Source organism: Episyrphus balteatus, chromosome 3, assembly GCF_945859705.1.
Source record: "Episyrphus balteatus chromosome 3, idEpiBalt1.1, whole genome shotgun sequence".
NCBI lineage: Eukaryota > Metazoa > Arthropoda > Insecta > Diptera > Syrphidae > Episyrphus > Episyrphus balteatus.
The window spans coordinates 113,777,135-113,799,276 of NC_079136.1; the positions used below are offsets into that span (position 1 = coordinate 113,777,135).

Genomic DNA, 22,142 nt, shown 5'->3' on the forward strand with positions numbered 1-22,142 from the left:
CGTTAAGACGCCTATTAGGGATCTTAAGGAAGGTTTACTAAGTAGTAAGATCTTATTTGATTTTTTCTCGTCGAAGTTTGGCCATAGTTTCCTGGTGTGACCGCAGGTTTCTAGGAGGTTCCATCTTTCATTGGTTTTTTTGTGAAATATTGTTGACGATATTTCGCTTTATTTCACATTGTGGGATTCTGATGTTATGGTCTATGAGAGAGGGATCAAGAACTGAGCCCTCCCTTGCAAGCTCATCCGCTTTTTCGTTGCCGAACACATCACTGTGGCCGGGAACCCAGCAGAGTCTTACACTATGCTGCATACCAAGAACCCTAAGCTCTTCGCGACAGCAAGAAACAAGCTTTGACTTGATTAAGGTGGCAGAAATCGCTTTTAGAGAGTTAGGTACTGCCTTTCGCATCTCTGCTTAGTCGTTCAGACTAGGAGGTGAATTGTAGGTAGTACCTATGACATGTCGTAGGTTAGGTACCACGATATTTCTTTATTAAACCGATAAAAAGTTACTTCATCCAAACCTAATACGATCGAAAACTTTGAATCCTTATTTGACTGAGCTACTATTGAATTTTTAAATTATATTCTCTCTTTGTCTTTGTTAAATTTATTATTTATTCAGGTACTTTGAAGTCCAGCTTGTTGTTGTTGTTGATCGTGTATTATTGACATTATTGTTGCTGTTGTTGTTGTTATTCATCATGTTGTATCCTTTGGCATTATTTTGTTTCTCCAAAAATGATCCTACAATAAAATTTTAGATTAAATGAAAATGGATACTATTGAATTGATTACCATTTTCCGATACCATCCATGCTGTGAGTTTTTCATCTTCGGTTTTATTCGTTTCGTCCCAGGGAAATGCTGGTTTTGCCGTTGATGGTTGTTTAAAATCGGAATTTGTCGGTACTCTAAAATATGTTGGTTTTAGATTTTTTTTTTTATTTGCTTAATGTATACGAAAGGCGTTGAGTTTGAACCTGTGTATATAGGTATAAGTATATGATATAAACAAAATATGATACAGTGCATATCAACAATTATATTGTGTTAGGAGTTTACTGGTGTATTGTTTTCTATGGAAAGAATGAAATGGTTTAAAACTACGAATTATACTATCAACACAAAAACAACACTGTTAAAAAGTAAAAATAAAATCAAATAAGAAGTTTATTAATTTAGAAATCCACGAAATTCATTCCTAGTAGTAAGTTAAAAATATTTGAAATAAATTCCTTAACTTTAAGGTGTAATTACACTTTGTAGGCACGAAACATTATTTTTTTTTTGTGGAGTTTGTTAAATTTGGTTAAGTATATCAATAAGTAACAGAATAGGCTAATGTTAAAAATGTTTAATGAAAAAATGGCGGCGTAGTTCAGGATGATCGCAAACTCCTGTTTGCCCATCGGTCGACCAACTAACTCCTACAGTTTTTAACCGATCGAGCTGAAATTTTTTGTGGAGCTTAACAATCCTATTCCCCAGTTTTGAAATATTGATTTTTTAAGAAATGGCATTAGTTTGATCAGAATGTATTTATTCCAAAAACAGAATTTGGTGAAAAAAGGATCAAAAAATCGTTAAATTTTAATATTTCAAAACAATCCTACGTACTTCACTGGGGAATAGTATTGATAAACTACACAAAAAAATTTCAGCACTGATAACACATTTTCAAAAAAATATTTTTTTTTTTTCAAAAAAAATCTTACATAAGTAAGACATAGAAAAATAATCATTTTTATTAAAAAAAAAAAAACAAAACTGACTTCCATGGTTTAGAACTCGGTTTTATGATTTTTCTCATAGTTTCTATAGCCAGAACTGAACGAAATTAAAATGGGACCACACTGCAAGAACATTACATTAGTAAAATATTTTCAAATTCGTTAGTGGAGTTTTGGAGATATTTGAGTTTGAAGTTTCGAATTTCACAATCAAGATTTCAGCTTGTACAGGATGTACAGAAATAAAATTGATATCAAATGAAAGGTATTTCTCTTGTCTGTAAATCTTTATCAAAAATCTTTTGCTATGTTGGAAAAAAATAATACATATTAGGTATTTACTTCTCAAAAGGTGATTTTTTTAAGCGAGGCCTTTGGAACATCGAAATATCAAAATATTCAGTGGTGACATGTACTTTTTTGCAATTTGTACATAGCTTAATGTATTGCCTTTAATTCTATATATAAAACAGTTCTATAAATTATACAAAAACCGTATATTAAGCAAAATACACAAAAACGGGCTGAAATATGCCTATTGAATAATAAGAATAGAAACTATAGTTCAGTCAATGGGGAAAATCCGAAAAAAGTTATGACGTCAGCTAAGTTTGAATGCAGTATTGAAGAGATGTTTATCCCAAGTACAAATCTCAGTTTGAGTATTGTTTGGTATTGTTGGGCGTCCGACATTTTGAAAAACCCATTAGTTTGAATATCTCGAGAACGACTGGTCGGACAGAAAACTTTCAAGGACTTTTTAGATTGAAATATAATTATCTTTCTTTCTCTAGTATATCATTTTTCTCTAGGAGTTATACTTTCAGAGTAAGAGAACCACAAAGTATTTCATTTTCAGTAATTTCGCACTTATCTTTAAGGGTTGTTTAAAATATTTAAAATCCTAGAGAAAAATAATGTAGGTACTAAAAAAAGAAAGAATAATATATTTCCAATCTAAAAAGTCCTTGCAAGTTTTCTGTTTTCTGTACATCCCTTATTACGCATTCTACGATTAATTGTTCGAAAAAATAGCTGAAATCTTGATTGTGAAATTCGAAACTTCAAACTCAAATATCTCCGAAACTCCACTAACGAATTTGAAAATATTTTACTCACGTAATGTGCTTATCGTCACCTTTCATTTGATACCAATTTCGTTAGTGCACACACTGGGCCAAAAAATGTGCCATCTCCTTTATAAATTCAAATAAAACAATGTTGCAATGCATTGAAATGCCTTAATGAAGTTGAAACGGCTTTGTGAAGTTGGCACCCCCAAATGCTTATTTTTTTTTCAAATCTGCCTGGTTCGATTGCCCAAGGTTAGCATACGAAAGCCGAAGATTTTTTTAATTCGAAAATTATAATGGAATTATTTTTTTTTTATTTAGTGAATAAATTATTGTATTTTCAGTGTGGTTCATTTGGTTTGCCCAACGTTAGCCCAGGATAGCCCAACTTTTTTTTCTTTATTCCGCTAATTTTACAAAAGATACAAAAAAAAAACTTTTTTCATATTATAGTAGAGTAACTAAAGCAAATTATTAGGGAACCTGGCCGAACAGCTCTGATTTTGACGATTTTTTTTTTCAAACGTAGGTAATTAAAAATACTTTAAAGTCTATAGATTAAAAATTGCCGGTGTTGCCGTATTGTTTTTTAAAATTAAAATTAAATTTTTTTAACAAAACCATTTTTTTTGCTTAAATTTCATAAAACAAATGATAGCAAAAGATTCTCTAGGTAATTTAAGGAAAATATATAAAAGGCAGTAAGGGACAATCTTCCATCGTTTAGCGATAAATGTAATTTTCTAACATTCTGACCTCAAACACAAAAAAAATATTTTGAAAACAACGGCAACACCTACAATATTTTAAAATACATTTTAAAAAGCCAGAAGCTCATTCTTATCTCTTAAATTTAAATCCACTAAATTAAATCAAGGCTTTTTGAAAAAATGGTCCTCAAACTCAGAATTAAAAAAAAAAATGTTATTAGAAAAATTTAAAATGACTTTTTTCCAAACTTTTTCTAATAAAATATGAATTTATTTAAAAAAAATGTTTGGCCATAAATATTATCATTTGAATTTCGAAGCAAAAAAGGTAAAATATATCACACTTTTGAAAAAAAAATGAAAAATTACTTCAATTTCAATGGTTTTTTTTTATTAAAACTGAATTTTTGCATTGAAATAATTAATTTTCTCAAAGACTGTGGTAAATAGGAACTTTAAAATTTTGCTATTTAACTTTCAACAGTAGGGGTTATTAAATGAATAAAAAATAATTTTATGTTTAGATGTTGAACTTTAAAAAAAAAATAAGTTACATTTTTTTTTCAAAACTTTTATTAAAAAAGTTCTTCGAAAATGAAATACTTTTTAATTTTTTTCATAAACCGTAATACATATTGACATTTCCTTTTATAATTTGAAATCATAATAAATGCGGCCAACAAAATTTGAAAATAAATGCATTTTATATTACGACCAAGTTTAAAAAACGACATGTTAAAATTTTTTCAATAATTTTTTTTTTTTTCAAAAATCTGAGTTCAATTACCATTCTTTCAAAAGCCGTTCATTCAATTAACTTAATTTTAATTTTACATATATGACTAAGCTTCTAGCTTTTTGCCGTTGTGTTCAAATATTTTTGTTTGTGTTTGAAGTCAATTAATAAGAAAATTGCATCTATCGCTTGTACTATGGAAGATTGTCCCTCACTCCCATATATTTTTTTCCTTGAATTTCCTAGACAATCTTTTGGCATCAATTAATTTATGAAATTTAAGAAAAACTTTTGAAAAAAAATTGTTTTTGTTCACAAAAATCTTCAATTAAATTTAAAAAATCAAAACGGCAACACCGGCAATTTTTAATCTATAGACTTTAAAGTATTTTTAATTACCGACGTTTGAAAAAAAAGATCATCAAAATCTAAGCTGTTCGGCCGGGTTCCCTAATTTTGCCAATTTTTGAGCTTTAGTTACTCCACTATTAGAAACCCAAAAAAATTACCTATGATTTTTTTTTTTCCTGTGAAAAAATCGGTAGTTTGTTTGCCCCAGGTAAGCTCAGGATAGCGCTACTTTTATTTTCGCTATCCTACCCTTAGTTTAAAAATTATAGATTATTTTGTATTCACCTCCAAAAAAAAAAAATAGTACGCATACACCACAGTGTACTTTTTAATTTATAAAATAAAAAAAGTAAATCCACTGGTGTGGGCACTGCTACGCCTCAAATGTTATTTATTTGATTTAGAATTCATACTTGATTGAATGCAGTCCATATAACATTTCTGTTAAGCTTAAGTTGATTAGTTGTTTGCGAAAAAAATACGAGGTAAGGCACCCCTTACAAATGAGACGGTATAGCGACAAAATACTTATAAAGAAATCAGTCAAATATTTGTGGAGCAGGTTTTACAAGCATAAAACTCAGAGCATAGTCCTCAGACTCTCATTCTTGGAGTTATTAAAGAATTAGGGCCTTCTCCCACAAAGTTGACAACCCCAGAAAACAAAAACCGGAACAACTCTTTAAATGAGTGGTCCTTAAATAGGTAATGTTAGACGGTACAATTAATCAAGAGTCCGGAAAATAAAACCAAACATTACCGTTCGCGTACACTAAAACCGAATTATCGGCCGACATCGGGTCGCTCGTACGTCAACGGACGAAGTTGCTTTCAGTGGTGAACGCACTCTCTTTTCTTTTCTATGTGTTTGGTTCGATCGGCCGATTTCGGCCGACAACGCCAGAGCATTCTTCTACGCGACCCGTTACAGTCGTCTTAAAAGCTGAATGAGATCGAGAAGTGTTATGAAATACTCGTAGGTATAGAAAAACTATTGGAATATAGATTTTAAAAGTATGTCAGAAACAGCTGATAACAGTGTGGGTTTGTAGTAAGAACAAGCATGGAAAAGTATCGCACAACAACAGCGCTGAAATCAAACGGAGAATTTCTCTTCCCAACTGCTGCTACTTTGATTTGAGAAGGCATTTGACCACCAAAGCCATCTCTCACAACTAAGGTGTCCCTTTACAAGACTCTTATCACCCAAGGCCTGTTTTATGGTGTAGAAGCATGGACTTTGACGAAGGCGGATGAAAGAACCCTGGATTGTTTCCAGATAAAAATTCTTCGCCGCTTTATGACGCTGATCACCCTAATTAAGTAAGTAAGTAAGAAGTAAGGGTTCAAAGGAACACAAAAAACGTAAGGTCTTTTTACTCACACTGATATCTACACGTGCATTTTCAAAAATTGATAAATAAGTGCTGTTTATATGCAAAAACCTACAATTTTTCTAGATAAGGTTTGCTTAAAAATTATAAATTTACTTTCAAATCCACTGCAACAACAATACCTGATTGGCCAAAATTGAAAATCTTCTTCTTGATTAATAGCACATTTTGACATATCACTGACATAAATATTAAATTTCATATTGACGTCACATAACATAAATAAAAATGAGATGACAACATGAGTTAAAAGTTTTTTTGTTTACAATTTCAGTGCAAATTTTTATCAACATTCATTAATTTCTTACCCATTTGTCGACAATGAATCAGTTCGACTCCCATTATTAGCCTCTAAACTATCCTTTATTCCAATCGATAACGAATGATCATTGGAACGACCATTTTGAAGGCTTGAGTTACGACCCGTTGACAGTTGATGCAGTGAATTACTATTATATGGCAGATTATTCGTATACTTGTTGTCACTTATGTCAGAATCCATTGACAAATGACCAAACAGATCTTCAAGTAGTTGGCTGGCTTTTGCATTTGAATTCTTTCGAGATTTTGTAGACGATTTGATTTTTGAACTAAGGAAATCAGATATTTATCAATTTGACATTTTGGAAAACTGACAGTTATTTACCCCAAAATCGTATCTAAATCATCACCAGCTGTCCCAGTATCCCAATTACTTATAACACTTCGATTACTTGCGGGCTCAATAATCCTGCCGTTTGCAATGCTTACCCGACTTCTAGCTGAAAGATTTTCAGAACTTGGTAGAAAATCATCCCTGTCTCCTCTGTCATATGTATTTCGTATCAGCAGAGATGGCATTTGTGGCTTGGTAGCAACTTTTGAAAATAAATTATACACCTTACTCTCCTCAGGTGCCTGTCGTTGCACATAGAAACCATTTAGTCTCTGCATATTGGCATTCCTGGCATTCATACTGACAGTGTCATATATAGAAAAACTTTTAGCTGAATTGAGATTGCCATTTGCCACAATTGGTTTTGCTGAATGAAATGACACATTCGGATGATGATTTGTCAAACCGAACAACTGTGATATATTGCGATTCAGATAAATATCGTTAATCGATTCTGTGGGCCCGATACTTTCTTCGCGTTTTGTAAGACCTCCTTGGAAAATATCACTAGATGGAGCTATAATCGCACTGTATCGTATCGATCCACTTTTTATCGATTCATTATCACCTTTGACAGATTCGGGATTGACAAGATAACTTATTTTCGGCACTAATATCGCTTGACCATTTTCCACAATATTTCTCAAGTTGGCATTACTGTTGGACACGTTGTTGTTGTTGTTATTGTTTTTGTTGTTATTCAAATGTTCGGTAGATATGTGAATTTTTTCTTTCATTATTGGAAGAACACTAGATGCAGTGACATATTTGTAATTTTTCATGCCATTTAAGTTGCCTGGAGATACACGTTTGACAGCATGGAAGTAGGGGTATTTGATGCTTTGCTGAGCTGTAGGTCGTCTTTCTGGGTCGTAAAATAAAAAGTCTTCGAGCAGCTGAAGACCTGATGAGCTAACTCGAGTGATTATGTTATTTAGGGGTACTTTTACACAGTCTGGGAAACGGAAATGTATTGTGGCTGCAAGACGATGTCCATCAGGCCAATCATTCTAAAAAATATTTAAATTTATTAATTAAAAAAAAAAAGTTTGAAGCATTTCTTGAAAAAAAAAAAGTGTTACCTTGCTTGGAGTTCCTAAAACAGAACAAATTTTAAACAGTTGATCCACTTCACTACTTCCAGGAAAAAGAGGTCGGAAAGTGTACAGCTCCGACATAATACAACCCATCGCCCATAGATCTATGGAACTACCGTAATGGGTTGAATGGAGTAGAACCTCAGGAGCTCTGTACCTGAAAAAGATATTTTTTTATTACGAAATATCACAGAAAATAAGGTTTTTTTTTTTAGATACCATCTAGTTGAAACGTAATCCGTAAATGGTGGCCTTGATCTAATTTCTCTTGCTAAACCAAAATCTGCAATTTTTATTAGCTCCGGACCAGAACAGAGAAGATTTTCAGGCTTAAGATCACGATGAAAGAATCCGTGGCGATGCATGAAAGCTAAGCCCGTTAGAACCTAAAAATAAGTTGAAAACTTCATATAAGGCAATAATTTTAGTTATCTTATAACGGAAGTACTATAAACTTAAAAACGAGAGCAAAAAATCGTTTAATTCTCTTCATCTTAGACTGAATGTAAAATGTAATTTGTCAAACAGTTAACAGAACACCTACAAACATACTTCCAAGACTTGAAGATGTTTATCTTAGCTAGTCACTACAAAATATTGTTTCATGAATAATAAAAAAAAAATATTTTTAAAGCAAAGAAATTTACTGCATGCAACTTAAAGAAAATGATTTGAGACAATATTAAAATAAGGGTGTTTTTTATTTTAGGATATCGATTATAAACGTGCTATCCAGCATATTCTGTAGGTATTACTGGCAATAACATTTCTGAATGACAGAAGTTTCGTTCAAAATCAGATCTTCTTAATTCATAAACATTTAATTTTATCGAAGTTATGCTTTATTTATGGAATGAAATGAGTTTTATAAAACAGTACAAAATTAAATTAAAATTGCAAATTCATGCTTTAAGTTTTAGCATCAAAACTTAGTGTGATATAAAAATACTTTGAAAATCGAATTTGAATAACGAAATCAGTTAAGTCTTAAGTCTGTTACGTTAATACACCTTTGACCTCGCATTATAAACTAGAAAAATGTCAAATCGCAAACAAATTCATTTAGTAGGCGAAGGTGACCTAAAATGACCCCCCTAAGGAAAAATGTCCCGTATCTCGAAAAAAGTAGCATTCAAGGATTCAAACTAGAATGCCATACACTTTTCTTAATATTAATCAATTACTCCCACATTTTTTGGATTTGATCACTTGATCACTGATAAAATTTACCCGGTTAAAATGGCACACTGTCCAAACATAGTAAGTGACTTTAAAAGCAAAATATAGTCAAAGGGCCCTTTTTCATTTTCTAGAACCTAGATCCTTCTATGAGTCATTCAAAGCCCTGTTCATGTTGGTTGCTCGTCTATTATTTTTAACTCCGAATGATTTAGATTGTTTTTTTCCACACGGAATCGAGGGTTTTTGATATAATGCGTCCTCAGTCCAGGACTGCTCTGTAGATCTTTTATTTTTAGTAACCATTTTCACTATAAAGAAAATGAAAATGTGCAAGTAAGTATAAAATGGCACAGTATGCCATTTTACCCGAGTGCTTAGTAGGCCATTTTGCCCGTTTTTTTTTTTCTTTTTTTTTATTTTAGTTTTATAACTAATTTAAGACTTCTAAGCCAACTTATTTCAGTAAAAAAATAATAAAAAATACTTTTTATAAATTTCACAATTTTTTTACGGGTGTACTTTTTAGGTGGCTAGAGCTGTCAAATTTCAAATAATGAATTGAAGTTGTTAACATTTCGTATATATGTCAGTTTTGCCAGATAAACTAAAGAATCGCACCTACAAAAACTTCTTATTCTGTTTGATTCTACGATTTCTAGCAATTGAGTCATTTCACCTTGATAATAGGACACTTCCCCTAAAATAAAAATTATAAAATAACTTACCTGAAACAATATACTTTTTATCGTATTTTCCGGCAAATGTGTGTCCCTGTCCTTAATCATTTGATATAAATTCTCTTTCATGTATTCGAATACAAAATACAGGGTATCATTCTCACGAATAACTTCTTTTAATTTAACAATATTAGGGTGTGATAGTTTCTTTAATGACTGCAATTTAAATAAAACAAAATATGAAATGGTCACATGATAAATTTCTCACGACAAAATAAAAAAAAGGTATTACAAATACTTAAAAAGTACCTATATGCTAGTACATTTATTTAAGTACATTTATACCCACCTTGACCTCACGTAGGTTCATCGCCTCTTCCCATGAATAATATTTTCGTTTCATACGTTTAATGGCTACCTTTTCGCCGGTATCCTTCCGTTGTCCAAGGACAACAGTTCCATATGTTCCATCACCCAATTGGCTTAAGGTAATATATCGATTCATAATTCTAGAATTTTGATATTATTTGGTTTTGGAAATAATACGAGCCTTGAGCCTTGAAAATAATAAAAAAAATATATATTTAAGGCACGTGTTTTATATTTATTAATATTTTTTTTTTTTTTTGGTTTTGGTTAACTTAAGTTGAAATGGCGGGACTTAATGTAAATACATAAATAAAAAGAATTATGAACCCAATCAATGTACTTGAAGCTTTTGACCTTCCACAATATTTTGATTAATATTTAATATTTCACTGAGCAGGTGGTGTTTTGAATAAATACCTAACAAGAAAAAAAGAAAATTGTTTTGCCTACTAAGGAGTGCGTGCAATCTATGTATATTGATATTAATATCCGATTAAATCTTAATCTAGATAAAGCTTGTTCACTAGACCTGTAGCTTGGATTTTTATTTAGAGGTATAAACTTAAGGTAAACTATGGTGAACTTGATACTAAACAAACATGAAGAATAAACAAACAATATTCTTTGTTGTTGATAGTAAAATAACTTTTTAACTAACTATGGCAAGGTCAAAGAATAGCTTATCGTCAATCAACCTAGAAAAAAAATTAAGGTAATCAAATCTGGACACATAAATTTTAATTTTTCACGTGAGAAGGTATTTTTTGAGGGAAATGGCACGGTTTTAAACGAATACAGAAACACCCTGTGATCCTGTGAATATAATCCAATATCTATGAAAGTTTTGCAGTTGATATCCTTATCAGAACCAAAAGAGTTTATTTAATTTTGTATTCAAGGTGAAAGCGTGTTCAAATTATTAAACTCAAATGTTTCGGAGAAATGGAAACACGTTTTATATGATTTAAGAGTCTTTTACAACAAGAATCCCAAAATTCTTAAAATCTCATAAAATACATGTAATAAATTCGTGACAATAGAAAATACCTTAACAGCTCCGTAAACCCAGGACTGTGAACTTAAAATTTTTAAAACAAACTAGTCTAATTCGTTTGCCTACGTTTGCCCACCCAAAATGTTCGTTCAATTTTCCTTCAAAAAAGTTTTAGAGCAAATTCTTTTTTTTTATGGGAAGTCTGAAAGATCAAAAGTCGTCTAAAACGTCAAAATTCTAAGATGGACGTATACAACTAATTGCAATCGTTTTCCAACATACTAAAAAGCATAGTTAGGTGATATACATACATTTTATAAATCGTCGTTTGTCCACCATAAGTAGGAAAACAAATTTTATACTAAAAAATTAAAATTCCAGTAAAATCCACAAAAAATACTTTTTTTCAAAAATTCAAACCACCACCTTGAGTTCTTAACATATACCTAAAATTGTTGTTTAGGAAATATTCAAAATATAAAATTTGTACTGAAAAATTAAAAGTCCCAGAAAAAAAAAACTTTTTTAACAAGCCCCTCAGTCAAAATTTTGACTCTACAACGTGTACTTTTCAGTTATTAAATGGGCAAAAAAAAACAGATTGTTTTGCTATTCAGTCAATGATTAAATTAGAGGAAACTATGAAAGTCACTGTGGTGTATACGTAACTTTTTTTTATGTAATACCTAACCTTTTACGCAAATATTTTAATTTTTATTTTAATATTTTGATAAGAAATAGATTTTGGGGATTTAAGGGGATTTTGAATTTTTCAGTGCAGATTTTTTTTTTTTTTTTTTTAATATCTTCTAAACGGGGGGAGGGGTTGGACAAACTATGACTTTGTGTATATATAAAGAACTCGAGGAGGAAAAAAGATTGCAGTTTAATTTCTGCGTCTATCTCAAAATTTAACTGTTTGATCAGATTTCCAATAAAAAAAAATAATAATTTGCTTTAAAAATTTTTTGAAGAGTGGACAAACGAAAATGTTGGTAGAACAAACATGAACAAAAGGTGGACAAATGAATTAGACTAGTTTGGTTCTGAAATTTTGAGGTCGTAGTTCCTGCTTCACGGGGCTTACCCTAACTAAGCCCGTATAAATTTTGTACAATTATGAGAAAAATTTCAAAAGGATTCGGAAAATAAACTGACTTTGTTGTTCTCATACCTTCAATTCAACTATTTATGTACATAGTTTCTTTTTTTTGTAGAAAACAATATTATAATGTGATTTCAAATAAAAATCAATTACCCATTCTCTTGTTTACATTATACGCGCCTGTAACTTATCATCTACACACTACACTACGACTTTGATTGCAATTTATTCCCATACACAAACTATAATTATTAAAGCTCATTCACAAAAGGATGTATTGTTTGTTTTGGCAATTAGACACACACACAAAAATAAGGTTAGTAGGTATATCACGTATAGCCTTTTTACTCGAATGACAAATAGAATGACAGCATATTGGTTGGTATAAGATATAGGTAACTTAGGAATGGATAAACCTTGATATCATTCACTAATTATTTTGGATCGATTTCGATAGAATGAATTTTCACGGCCATTAATACATAAATATAAATAAATTAATACTTATGTAAATGTTTCTATAATTAACCTTTAATGTCCTAAGAGGACAAAACTGAACAAAACTGAAAAAAGACAATTGATTATTAGTCAAGTGAATAAGAAATTCGAAAGAATAAGGAGTACTTAAGTACGAGTAATTACTTCACGATGAAAGAAATTTAAAACCACTTAAAATTAATCCAAAAAATAGAAGTTTTTTTGGAAAATTTGTTTTCTACCTTGACATGAAAAATACGACATAACACCTTCGTGTGAAGGGAAGTCTTCAACCAATAAGGAAATTTTATTCAACCCAAAGCAAATAATTTTTGCAACAATTTCAATAAATATCGAGGTTAACTAAGTATCTACACAATCAAAATGGTAGCTTGAGGTGTTAACTTTGCATAAATTACAGGCCCGTTTTTATCAACATTATAACATTACTAGTAGTCCACCCTACTAACAATTTTGCTTCTATAATGCTTTACAGAAGCCACAATTGCATCTGTAAAGCTTTATAGAACCAAAATTGTTTGTCGGGCAGTGCATTTATGATGTTCATATATGGGCGACCTAGCAGTTTATACCACCCCCAAATTTTTTTTGCTCATTCGATAGAGCATTGGCTGAATATCATTACCCTAATTCACCTCGATTTCTATTTATCCTACATAAAAGATGTGTAGGTATACAAAAAACGTAGACAATTAAATTTTGCATCTTTTATTTTAAGAACACTTTTTCGATATTCTGAATATTAAAAAGTTACTAGACAAAATAGTAAAAAAACCGAAAAAAAATGACAATTTTTAAGTTTTCAGCACTTTTTATAAAAATTATGAAAAAACTTTCCGAAAAAAGATTGTTCACTTTCTCTACAACTCTGCCATGAAACTTTTTTTTAATCGCTATAATTAAAAAAGTTATTAATACTTTTTTTGTTAAAAAATACCCCGTTTTTACGAAATGAAGAGACTTCAAAATAAAAATATTGCAGGTTCTGAATTTTCTCTTGTTACACAAGCTATAAAATACTCACTAATCATTTCAAATTCAAGATTTGGTAAAAAAAATTTAAGAAAAAAGTAAAGATAAAAAACACAAACAAAAAAGAGCATTTTTTAACAAAAAAAATGTATTAACAACTTTTGTATTTATGCGATACTTTGTTCGAAAAAATATAGGTACCTACCTAAAAGGAGGAGATTCATTGCGTGAAATAGTTCCAGTACATTTTGCACTTGAACTACTTCACGTCATGAAGGAAAACACTCCAATTTTTTTCACCACGAAGATTCAACCCTGAAAAAAATGTATAGGTGGACTTACTTTCATTTATATGATTCTTCTGCGCAAGAAGATGAAAATAACATTTTTTTCTTATAAGCTTCTTTAATTGAAAATGTTGAGCATCCTGATAACACTATCAGCTCAATGTGATTGAAAACTCCCGGGAGAAGAGAAGTAAGACCTGAACCGTAGCGCAATAGTAAGTGTGGTGGACTATAACGCCAATGGTTTGACACGAAACATTTTTTTTAGGGTTACTGCCTCTTGCGAGGAATTGACTAAGTCTCCAAGAGTATCATTGTCATGAAAAAGTGCATATCTGGTTAGCACCTCGAACTCTGCGGTAAAATTTTGATCTTTTCCATTCTTGCAAATTAATTACACGCACATAACAATGGTTGTTATAGTAAGCAAGTTAGAGTTGTTAGTCTCTAAGCCTTGTCCCTTCAGGGGGCTTCGACAAGTCATTTTTTTTTTTTTTTTTTAAATCGAAATGCAAATCTGGGGTCAAATAACGGAATAAGCTTCGATCAAACATTAACGTTTTGACGTCAATACGTTAACGTATCAACGTAATCGAATGCCCTAATTCGACCCCTGGTTCTATGAAACAAATACGTCACTGTGAAATACAAACGGGATTTCATTGAATGAGTGCACCCGTACAAAATCTTAGTATTGACTACAAACTGCTTTATTATCAATATTTTAGAACTACATAACCAGTCGGCACAATTTGGTTCAAGAACTTGGATGTTTAAGTGAATTTATGTCATATAAAATTGGGTTTGATTGATACCAGTTGATTTTTTCGCTGCGATTATCACTTTCAAATTTTTACCTGAACCGGAAAAAATTCTTTATTATGAGTGTCAACCGCCTTACCGTCCATAAAATAATGTGTAGATTTTGAAACCGGCCCAAATAATAGCGTGAAAATTAATTTTTCACATTCAGCCCTTTAGTGAGATCACGTAAAAAAGATTCAGATACCTAATAAAAATTATACCTAACACTTCAATTTCAAAATTTGGTTTTGTATTATATTTCCCTTATGGTTAACTATTTTTCCGGTAAACTGAAACTGAACAAATCTGTTTCCCACATGCAGAAATGTAAGTTGTATTTCGGTGAAACTCACAATATGGCTTAATTTTTTCTGCAGAAATCGAATCCGAATTTGTAGTGAAAAAGTGGTCTTAAGGCAACCAGTATTTTCCCCCAGGTCAATAGCACCTATTAAATTTTTCTGTATCCGGGTCTGGCACATAATTATGCGGCAGAAAGAAAACCGATGTCCTTGAAGATAGTTCTCTTTTAACAAGGACGAAAAATGGTTTTTGATTTCCTATGGCAGATATTCCGCATTCAATTGTTTGGCACTTATACTTTCGAAATGAGGCTAAACTTCATATCCTTCTTAATTTATAATACTTAAGACCCCTTCTCAACAATAAAAACAACAAAAACAAAATGAAGTACATTAAAGGAATTTAAAATTCCGCCCATTCAAAGAATTTTTCTTCAAAATCATTCCTACCTTCATTCAGGTTAAACAAACACAACCGGGCTATATATCTTATACTCTGCCCCATTCTTTGACTTATTTAAAGCCAATTATCCATTCCACACCCTTGAAGTACCTAGTTAAGTAGTTTGGTATTTTAAAGAAAAGAAATAAGTTTAGCCCCATTCTTTCACGAATCAGCTTATCCGTTTGATAAATAAATTATAATGTGTGACCCAGATTAGAGTCTTGGTTGACACACGCACTCAATCTTAAAGGTTCCACTAAAAGACAGGTTTACCACTTTAAAAAGACAATCTTTGCTCCAAAGTATCCAAAATGAATAAAAATAAAATGAAAATTGAAAACTAAACCAAAAAAAAATAACAACCCAAGACTGCCAAATCATGCAATCGCGTTCTTTTTCTTTAACCCCTTGGAAGTCGTGTAGTTGTCGACTCATATATTTTCTTACTCGAATATTTTCTTCTAACATATATCGATTAGATGCAATTAATTTTCAATTCGATTCAGCTTAGCAGGTGAATTCACTTTTTATGTAGATAATTTCAATTTTCTTTGACTGAAAACTGATTTGAACTTCAACTTAAATACATTTTCATAAGATTTGAATTTTGTTGTTTTTATTTTTCTGTATTTTACAATATCCGAAATTAAGACCGAGAATTGCAGCACTTTTGTAACAACACAATCCGATCCGATTTAGACGTACGTAACGTTTAAATTGCACCTGGTCAGAACTTCTTTTTCAACTGACAGGCGAGGGCAACCATACAAAAAAAACTAATTTAACTTTGAAGGAGAGAGGGTGAGTAGTTTCTAGCGCTCACGCACTAGAGTTTCTTTAACGACCGTAGCCTTGGTTACTTGGCCAAGACTCAAGGTGCGATGGTGACCCAAACAAAACAAATCAACTATGCGAATAGCTAGTTCTATGAGAGGGAGGATAGAATAATTCAGCTGTTTCTTGAAATTCTTCTTTTTTTTTTCATTAACAGTTTGAGTGGTTGAAAAGTGATTAGAGATATTTGAAGGAACAGCGAAGGAAGTCATCTAGAAATGGACAGTATGAAAGATATTATATATCCGGAAATTGAACCGGGAGTCATAAGCAAAGAGATGATAGAAAAGTCTTATTCGGAGGATGGTTATAAAGGTGAAGCATTGAGACTACATCAAATGGAACCGATACGATACGAAAAGATTACAGTCTTGCGATTGGAGTTCTTAAGTGAGTATTTATTTCTTCCGACCACTTTAAGAAACACCTACTCAAATTTTTAAGCACTTAAGGGTTGACACGAACTAAAACTACATAAAAAATGTTTAAGGACAAAGTAGATGTATTCGAAACTTAAATATCCTTGTTGTAGATTTAAGCTGGGATGAGCGGGGAGAAGTTTGATTTTATTTTTGTCGTTGACTTTATTTATTTCTTGTTATGTTTAGCATACAAAAAACTCTAATAACATTTTCATTTACTTAATTTAAAAATTAAATTTTTTTGATAAATATTATAACAAATTGAGATGTTGTATGGACTTTTGTCGTGACTATTTTGTATTTATAATTATAAATTTTAATATTTACATGGACTTAGTCCGAGAATGAACAGTTAATCCTGATATTATCTTTGAAATTTAATACAGGGGCGTAGCTAGCGCAGTATCAGCTGTATCAATGTAACAGGGCCCCGAGATATAGGGGTCCTCAAAAAATTGACTAATCAAAATTTTCTGAAAACCATTTTTTGTACATGCGCTTTTTGATAGTTTTTTTCCAGTGTATCTTAACCAAAGAAACAAATATAAAAATGTACAGCCTTATTATGATATAAAACTATCAATCGAAAGTTGATAAATACTGAAATTTGGGATTTTTAAACCTAATTTGTAGGAAACCTGTCAACTTTTTAATGAAATTTTTGTAATTAGATTTCATTCAATAACGGTTAGGACCATTCTCTGCTTTCAAAACTTTTCTAAATTAAGTAATAAGATATCGAAATTTAATTTTTATCAACTATCGATTGATGGTTGCAAATCGCAATAAGGCTGGTAATAAACATTTTATTGTATTTGAAATTATAAAACCAGTTTCCCTTTAGAATAAACAAAATAATTTACAAAAAGCAAACAAAACAAGTTTTTGAAAGGACTGAAAGAAAAAAGAAATCGAAATTCATTCATTGATTTATTTAAATAAAAGAGTTTTTTTTTAACAAAGAAGGTACATAACGAAGAGCTTTTTTGATGAGTTGGCAGAAATAAGAGAATTTCAAATTCGAATTGTACTTAAAGGTCAATTTTTATTATTGCTGCTTGGATATTTCGACTGGTCAAACTCAACAAAGATTTCAAAGCCATCATAGTCTGAGTAGTACGTCCGAAACCTTAGAACCAGATACACTGTTACCGTAATTAAATGATTTAATAACAACAAAACTGGTAGATAAGTACAATAACGACTTGCCAATTGATTTCTGCGAGGAACTAGTTGCTCTAAAAACGTGCTTAAAATCGAAAATCCACAAAATTATTCCATAATATTTATTACGCTCTTACTTTTGTGGCGAAATAATAAAATAAAACCTAATCTCAGAAATTGTAGCTAATTAAATGCTAATTTGTTGCGCAAAAATTATTTTTGTAGATCCTATGGGTAATTTTATATTTCAATTTCAAGTTAAAAAAGTGCTCTTCTTCCGGTTTGTTGAGGCCAGTGGAGAAATTTTGAAAAAAAAAAACTTTTTTTAATTTTTATTTTCAGAATTGTAGCAATTGAAAATTTTGGTGTAGGCTCTAATTTTGTAGCTCAAACACTTTTTAAAATATCGAAGACTTTGCTAGTAAAAGTAAGTTAAAAGTGAGCTTTCAAAATGCAAAAAATGCAAAATTCTGAATTTTTTTGCAGAGATTTGATTTTTTATGAATCTAGTCGAGCTACAAAATCGAGGTTTTAGCGTTTCACCTGGGTCTGGGTAACTTCAAGTTTCTGTAAAAAAAAAAATTGAATTTCGCATTTTTTTGGATTTTAAAAGCTATCTTTTGAGTTAACTTTTATTAAAAAAGAAAACATTTTTGCGCAAGAAACTAGCAGTTGCAATTTCTGCGATTATTACTTTTTATTCCGTCAAAAAGTGTCTGCCAAAGTAAGGGGCGTTAAAATATTGGTTATCGAATTTACTGTTATTGCTTTTAGTTTTTCTGCTTTCTTTTTTACCTTTCCGGTTACCATGGGACAGCTGAGAGATTATTTTCCAAGACTAAAAATTAAAAATACCTCAGAACATCAAGGAAATAGTGACCTATCAATTTTATCCATAAATGCAGAAAATTTTGAAAAATTAAGATCCTGTTCAGCTTGATAAATATACAATTTCTTAATTGATTGCATAGTGAACCTTTAAATCTCGTTTTATCGACTTGAGTAGGTAGGTAGGTAGGTACTGGTACATACATATATTTTTTACTTGCGATATAGGTACTATATATCAAGTTACATATGTATTCGTACAAAAAAAAAGTTGAGATAACATTTTTCCATGACATTACGATGGTAGACAATGCCAAAAAAGTAGGTCCCGTAAGTCCGTCTGTCAGTCTGTCTGTCTGTCTGTCTGTATACGAACCTACAGCCTAAACGGATGGACCGATTTATATCAAACTTGGTATGTAGCGTTATTTGGCGACTCTCCAGAGGGGTTTTTGTAATTAATTTTTTTGGACCAAAAATAACGGTACTTGTCATATACCGATTTTAGTAAAATTGAAATATCTCAAAAACGGCTCCAACGATTTTTATTAAAAAATTCAAATGATAGTTTTAAGCTAAGGTCTATCTTTAAATGAAAAATTTTTTTTTTTTTGAAAATCATTATTAACGGTAACTGCCATAGAACCGTTTTTTTTTTCAAATACAATTATCTCCGAAACTGCTTATTCGATTTCAACGAAACTTTTTGTGAAGAAGCATTTCTATAATTTAAATATAAACCAGGAATAAAATTTTCAAAAAAATAATTTTTCGATTTTTAAAAAAATTTTGAAAATTTTTTTTGAAAATCAAATTTTCGAAAACGGGACATTGAATTTTTTGAAATTTTGTTTTAAGATGCCGATTAGTGGTTTCTACAAAATGGCATACCAATTTTATTTTAAAACTTTTTTTCCAAAAAATTATTTATAAAAAATTAGTTTTTTAAAAAACGGCTCTAACGATTTTGAAAATTTTTTTTCTAAAAATGCATCTTAATATATCAGTCAAAACTGCATACTTGTTTTGGAGGGCAATTTGATTTCAGATTTTATTTTATTTTTTTTTTAAAACGAATTTTATTTTTTTTCCAATTTTCTATATAAAAAGTCTTAAAAATTTAAGCAACTTTAACTCTAAGAGCAAGTTTGTGCATTTTATTTATATTTCAAACCAATATATAATTTCAGATATTCTGCGAATTGATCATCTGTGGATGATGCCAAACCTCACCAAGTTGGGTCTAAATTGTAACAAAATTGAAGTTATTGAAAATATTGGAATGCTTACTTCTTTAAAGGAGCTCAATCTTTCATTCAATTATATTGAAAAAATCGAAAACTTGCACACACTTAAAAATCTTGAAGTCTTAAGTTTATACAATAACTTAATAACCGTTATCGAAGGCTTCGATGCTTTGGAAAATTTGGTAATCTTCAGTTTAGGAAACAACAAGATTGAATCATTGAAGGGGGTAAGTTAGACTAAACAATGTATCTTCTATTGAAATGTTTAAATTCTATGATTATCTTCTTATAGTTGGAACGAATGCGATTTTTGAAAAAGCTTAGCGTTCTCAATATGGAAGGTAATCCAGTTTGTCAAATGCTAGGCTATTCATTATCAACTTATATTGCTGCGTTGTTGCCAAATGTCAAATATTATGAATATTCTTATATCGAAGATTCTGTCCGAGAAGCTGGAAAGCAGAAATTTATGTAAGAAATTTTGAAGAAAAACCTGCTAAAAAAATTTTAAAAACAGAAAAATAATTTCAGTCGCGAACTACGTGAAATCGAAGCAGCGGAAGAAGAAGAAATCGAAATTCGAAATCACAAGGCCAAAGAACTCGAAGGTGAACAACGGTTTTCTAGTAGTTTCGTTGAATACCTTAACGAACATCAGTTATTCGAATCACTTTGGTTGGCCGATGATGATGGTCGAACTTTGATTCAAATCGGTGGCGATAATATTGATGATCTGATGGCAGAATATCGAAGTGATATCTTTGCCATAACTCAGGAAATCTTCAAACTTGGACTTGAAAAATTCGAAGAACGAAAAAAAGAAATCGATCTTTATATGAAAAGTGTAGAAGAAGGACAATTGAAGATTCAAAAATCTGGTCATAAGACCATCGATGAGTATGTTGTTATTAAAGATGAAGTCTTCAAAGAGGCTACAAACTGTCTAAGGCAGCTGGAAACAAGATCACTTCAAGGCGAAGATGATGATTCTCCAGAAAGTGTAAGACTTTTTGAACAATTCGAAAATATTTCGTTGAATTTCCAAGAGAAAACTAACGACATATGGCAGATTCTTATGGATGATGAATTGCATTTATATGAAAGTATTATGGTATCAACTTTTTAAATTCATGCTTGTTTTGTGATAAATAACTAAGTTATTAATTTTCTAGGAATCAACATCTTTCTTCGAACGCAACATTCAAGAAATGATGTCAAAGTTTGTTGAACAAACTCAAATTTATTTTGCACAAATTCGTGATGTTGCTGTTCATTTCTCAGAGAATCTTACTGAATTAGTTCAGCAATATATTGGAGAAAAGCTAGCTACTCGAATGTTTAATGATGTGCCCGATGGTTTGAAGATCTGTTTGGAAGATAAAGATGCCTTGAATAATTTGATCGTTGGCATGAAAGATCATCATGTGCAAAAAATCGATGAAAGGGAAGATCGTTTAGTTGTTCGAAGCAAGCAATTTGTTACAGATTTGATTGAACAGTTGCAAAAGTAAGCAAAACATGTCCCTTAGAGGAAATGTCAGTAAGGCTATATAAAAGATTTTTTCTTTTTTTCAGGAACGAACTTGAGAGAAATCGGGCCAAAATTCTGGAAATTAATTCCTATATCGAACAAATGACCAATAACATTCAGTCACTTCAAGGTGAAATCCGAGAAGAATTACTAAATAAAAATATTTAGTTATCTATAATTTATAAATTCTAAATGTTTTGTTTCAAATCTACTGAGTTAATTTAATGAAACGATGCAGAAACGTAGGAAGGTTAGCACCATTTGAAGTTCCTTTTACAGCAGTTTTTTTTTTTAGAAAAGCATGACATAAGAGCGTAAATAATAGAAACCATTATTATATTCCTTTTTTCTCAATGTTTCTTCATAATTTGTTTTGTTTTTTTTTTTTTAATTTTAAATAATTTTTAATATAAGGCTTCTATATAAAGTCTTTGCACCCATTTTTGGGATACTACTCCAACTGAATCCCTCAATCAACCGTTGTTATTTTTTAATAAAAAAAAGTACGTATACGCCGCAGTATTCATGCAATATAGTTTAAGTTCGTAAATGATAGAAAATTTGAACAAAATTAATGTTACCTCACGTCACACTTCATTTATCAATATTTTAATCCTCTGTCGGCACACGGGTGCGAATTTGGCTGGCCAAATATTAAAATTAAAAAAGGTGTTCCCAAAACATTATCATTATAATGGTGACAGTATATTTTTTAAGAATTGTGAATAA

At 30.9% G+C, this 22,142-nt stretch overlaps 2 protein-coding genes across 4 annotated transcripts; one reads left to right on the top strand and one right to left on the bottom strand.

Annotated features, from left to right (window-relative positions):
• Positions 1 to 503: 503 nt before the first annotated feature.
• LOC129915919 (probable serine/threonine-protein kinase DDB_G0268078) lies at positions 504 to 15,935 on the bottom strand. 3 transcript variants are annotated; one of them, XM_055995623.1, is made up of 10 exons: positions 15,835 to 15,935; positions 9,961 to 10,168; positions 9,660 to 9,827; positions 7,972 to 8,138; positions 7,738 to 7,909; positions 6,647 to 7,665; positions 6,309 to 6,590; positions 6,123 to 6,179; positions 802 to 917; positions 504 to 750 (listed from the first exon to the last, which is right to left on the bottom strand). In XM_055995623.1, exons 2-10 carry the CDS (start codon positions 10,114 to 10,116, stop codon positions 617 to 619), a joined length of 2,271 nt encoding a protein of 756 aa, XP_055851598.1. In that variant the 5' UTR covers positions 10,117 to 10,168; positions 15,835 to 15,935; the 3' UTR covers positions 504 to 616. The 3 variants fall into 3 exon arrangements, with proteins under 3 accessions (XP_055851598.1, XP_055851599.1, XP_055851600.1); XM_055995624.1 differs by lacking the exon at positions 6,123 to 6,179 and having other exon boundaries at positions 508 to 750; XM_055995625.1 differs by lacking the exons at positions 504 to 750; positions 6,123 to 6,179 and having other exon boundaries at positions 874 to 986.
• A 46-nt stretch (positions 15,936 to 15,981) lies between these two features.
• On the top strand, positions 15,982 to 21,591 carry LOC129915920 (dynein regulatory complex subunit 3). Its single transcript, XM_055995626.1, has 7 exons — positions 15,982 to 16,188; positions 16,379 to 16,611; positions 19,826 to 20,109; positions 20,175 to 20,353; positions 20,414 to 20,993; positions 21,055 to 21,389; positions 21,458 to 21,591. The coding sequence occupies exons 2-7, from the start codon at positions 16,440 to 16,442 to the stop codon at positions 21,579 to 21,581; spliced, it is 1,674 nt and encodes a 557-aa protein (XP_055851601.1). The 5' UTR covers positions 15,982 to 16,188; positions 16,379 to 16,439; the 3' UTR covers positions 21,582 to 21,591.
• The last annotated feature ends 551 nt before the right edge of the window (positions 21,592 to 22,142 follow it).

Bases quoted from the DNA above. Each gene is read 5' to 3' on its own strand.
- LOC129915919 (XM_055995623.1), bottom strand. From the start codon at position 10,116: ATGAATCGATATATTACCTTAAGCCAATTGGGTGATGGAACATATGGA. The intron at 7,910-7,971 runs GTATCTAAAAAA...TATCTTTTTCAG, and splicing joins GATTACGTTTCAACTAGATG to GTACAGAGCTCCTGAGGTTC. The intron at 751-801 runs GTAATCAATTCA...ATTTTATTGTAG, and splicing joins ATGGATGGTATCGGAAAATG to GATCATTTTTGGAGAAACAA.
- LOC129915920 (XM_055995626.1), top strand. From the start codon at position 16,440: ATGGACAGTATGAAAGATATTATATATCCGGAAATTGAACCGGGAGTC. The intron at 20,110-20,174 runs GTAAGTTAGACT...ATCTTCTTATAG, and splicing joins AGATTGAATCATTGAAGGGG to TTGGAACGAATGCGATTTTT. The intron at 21,390-21,457 runs GTAAGCAAAACA...TCTTTTTTTCAG, and splicing joins TTGATTGAACAGTTGCAAAA to GAACGAACTTGAGAGAAATC.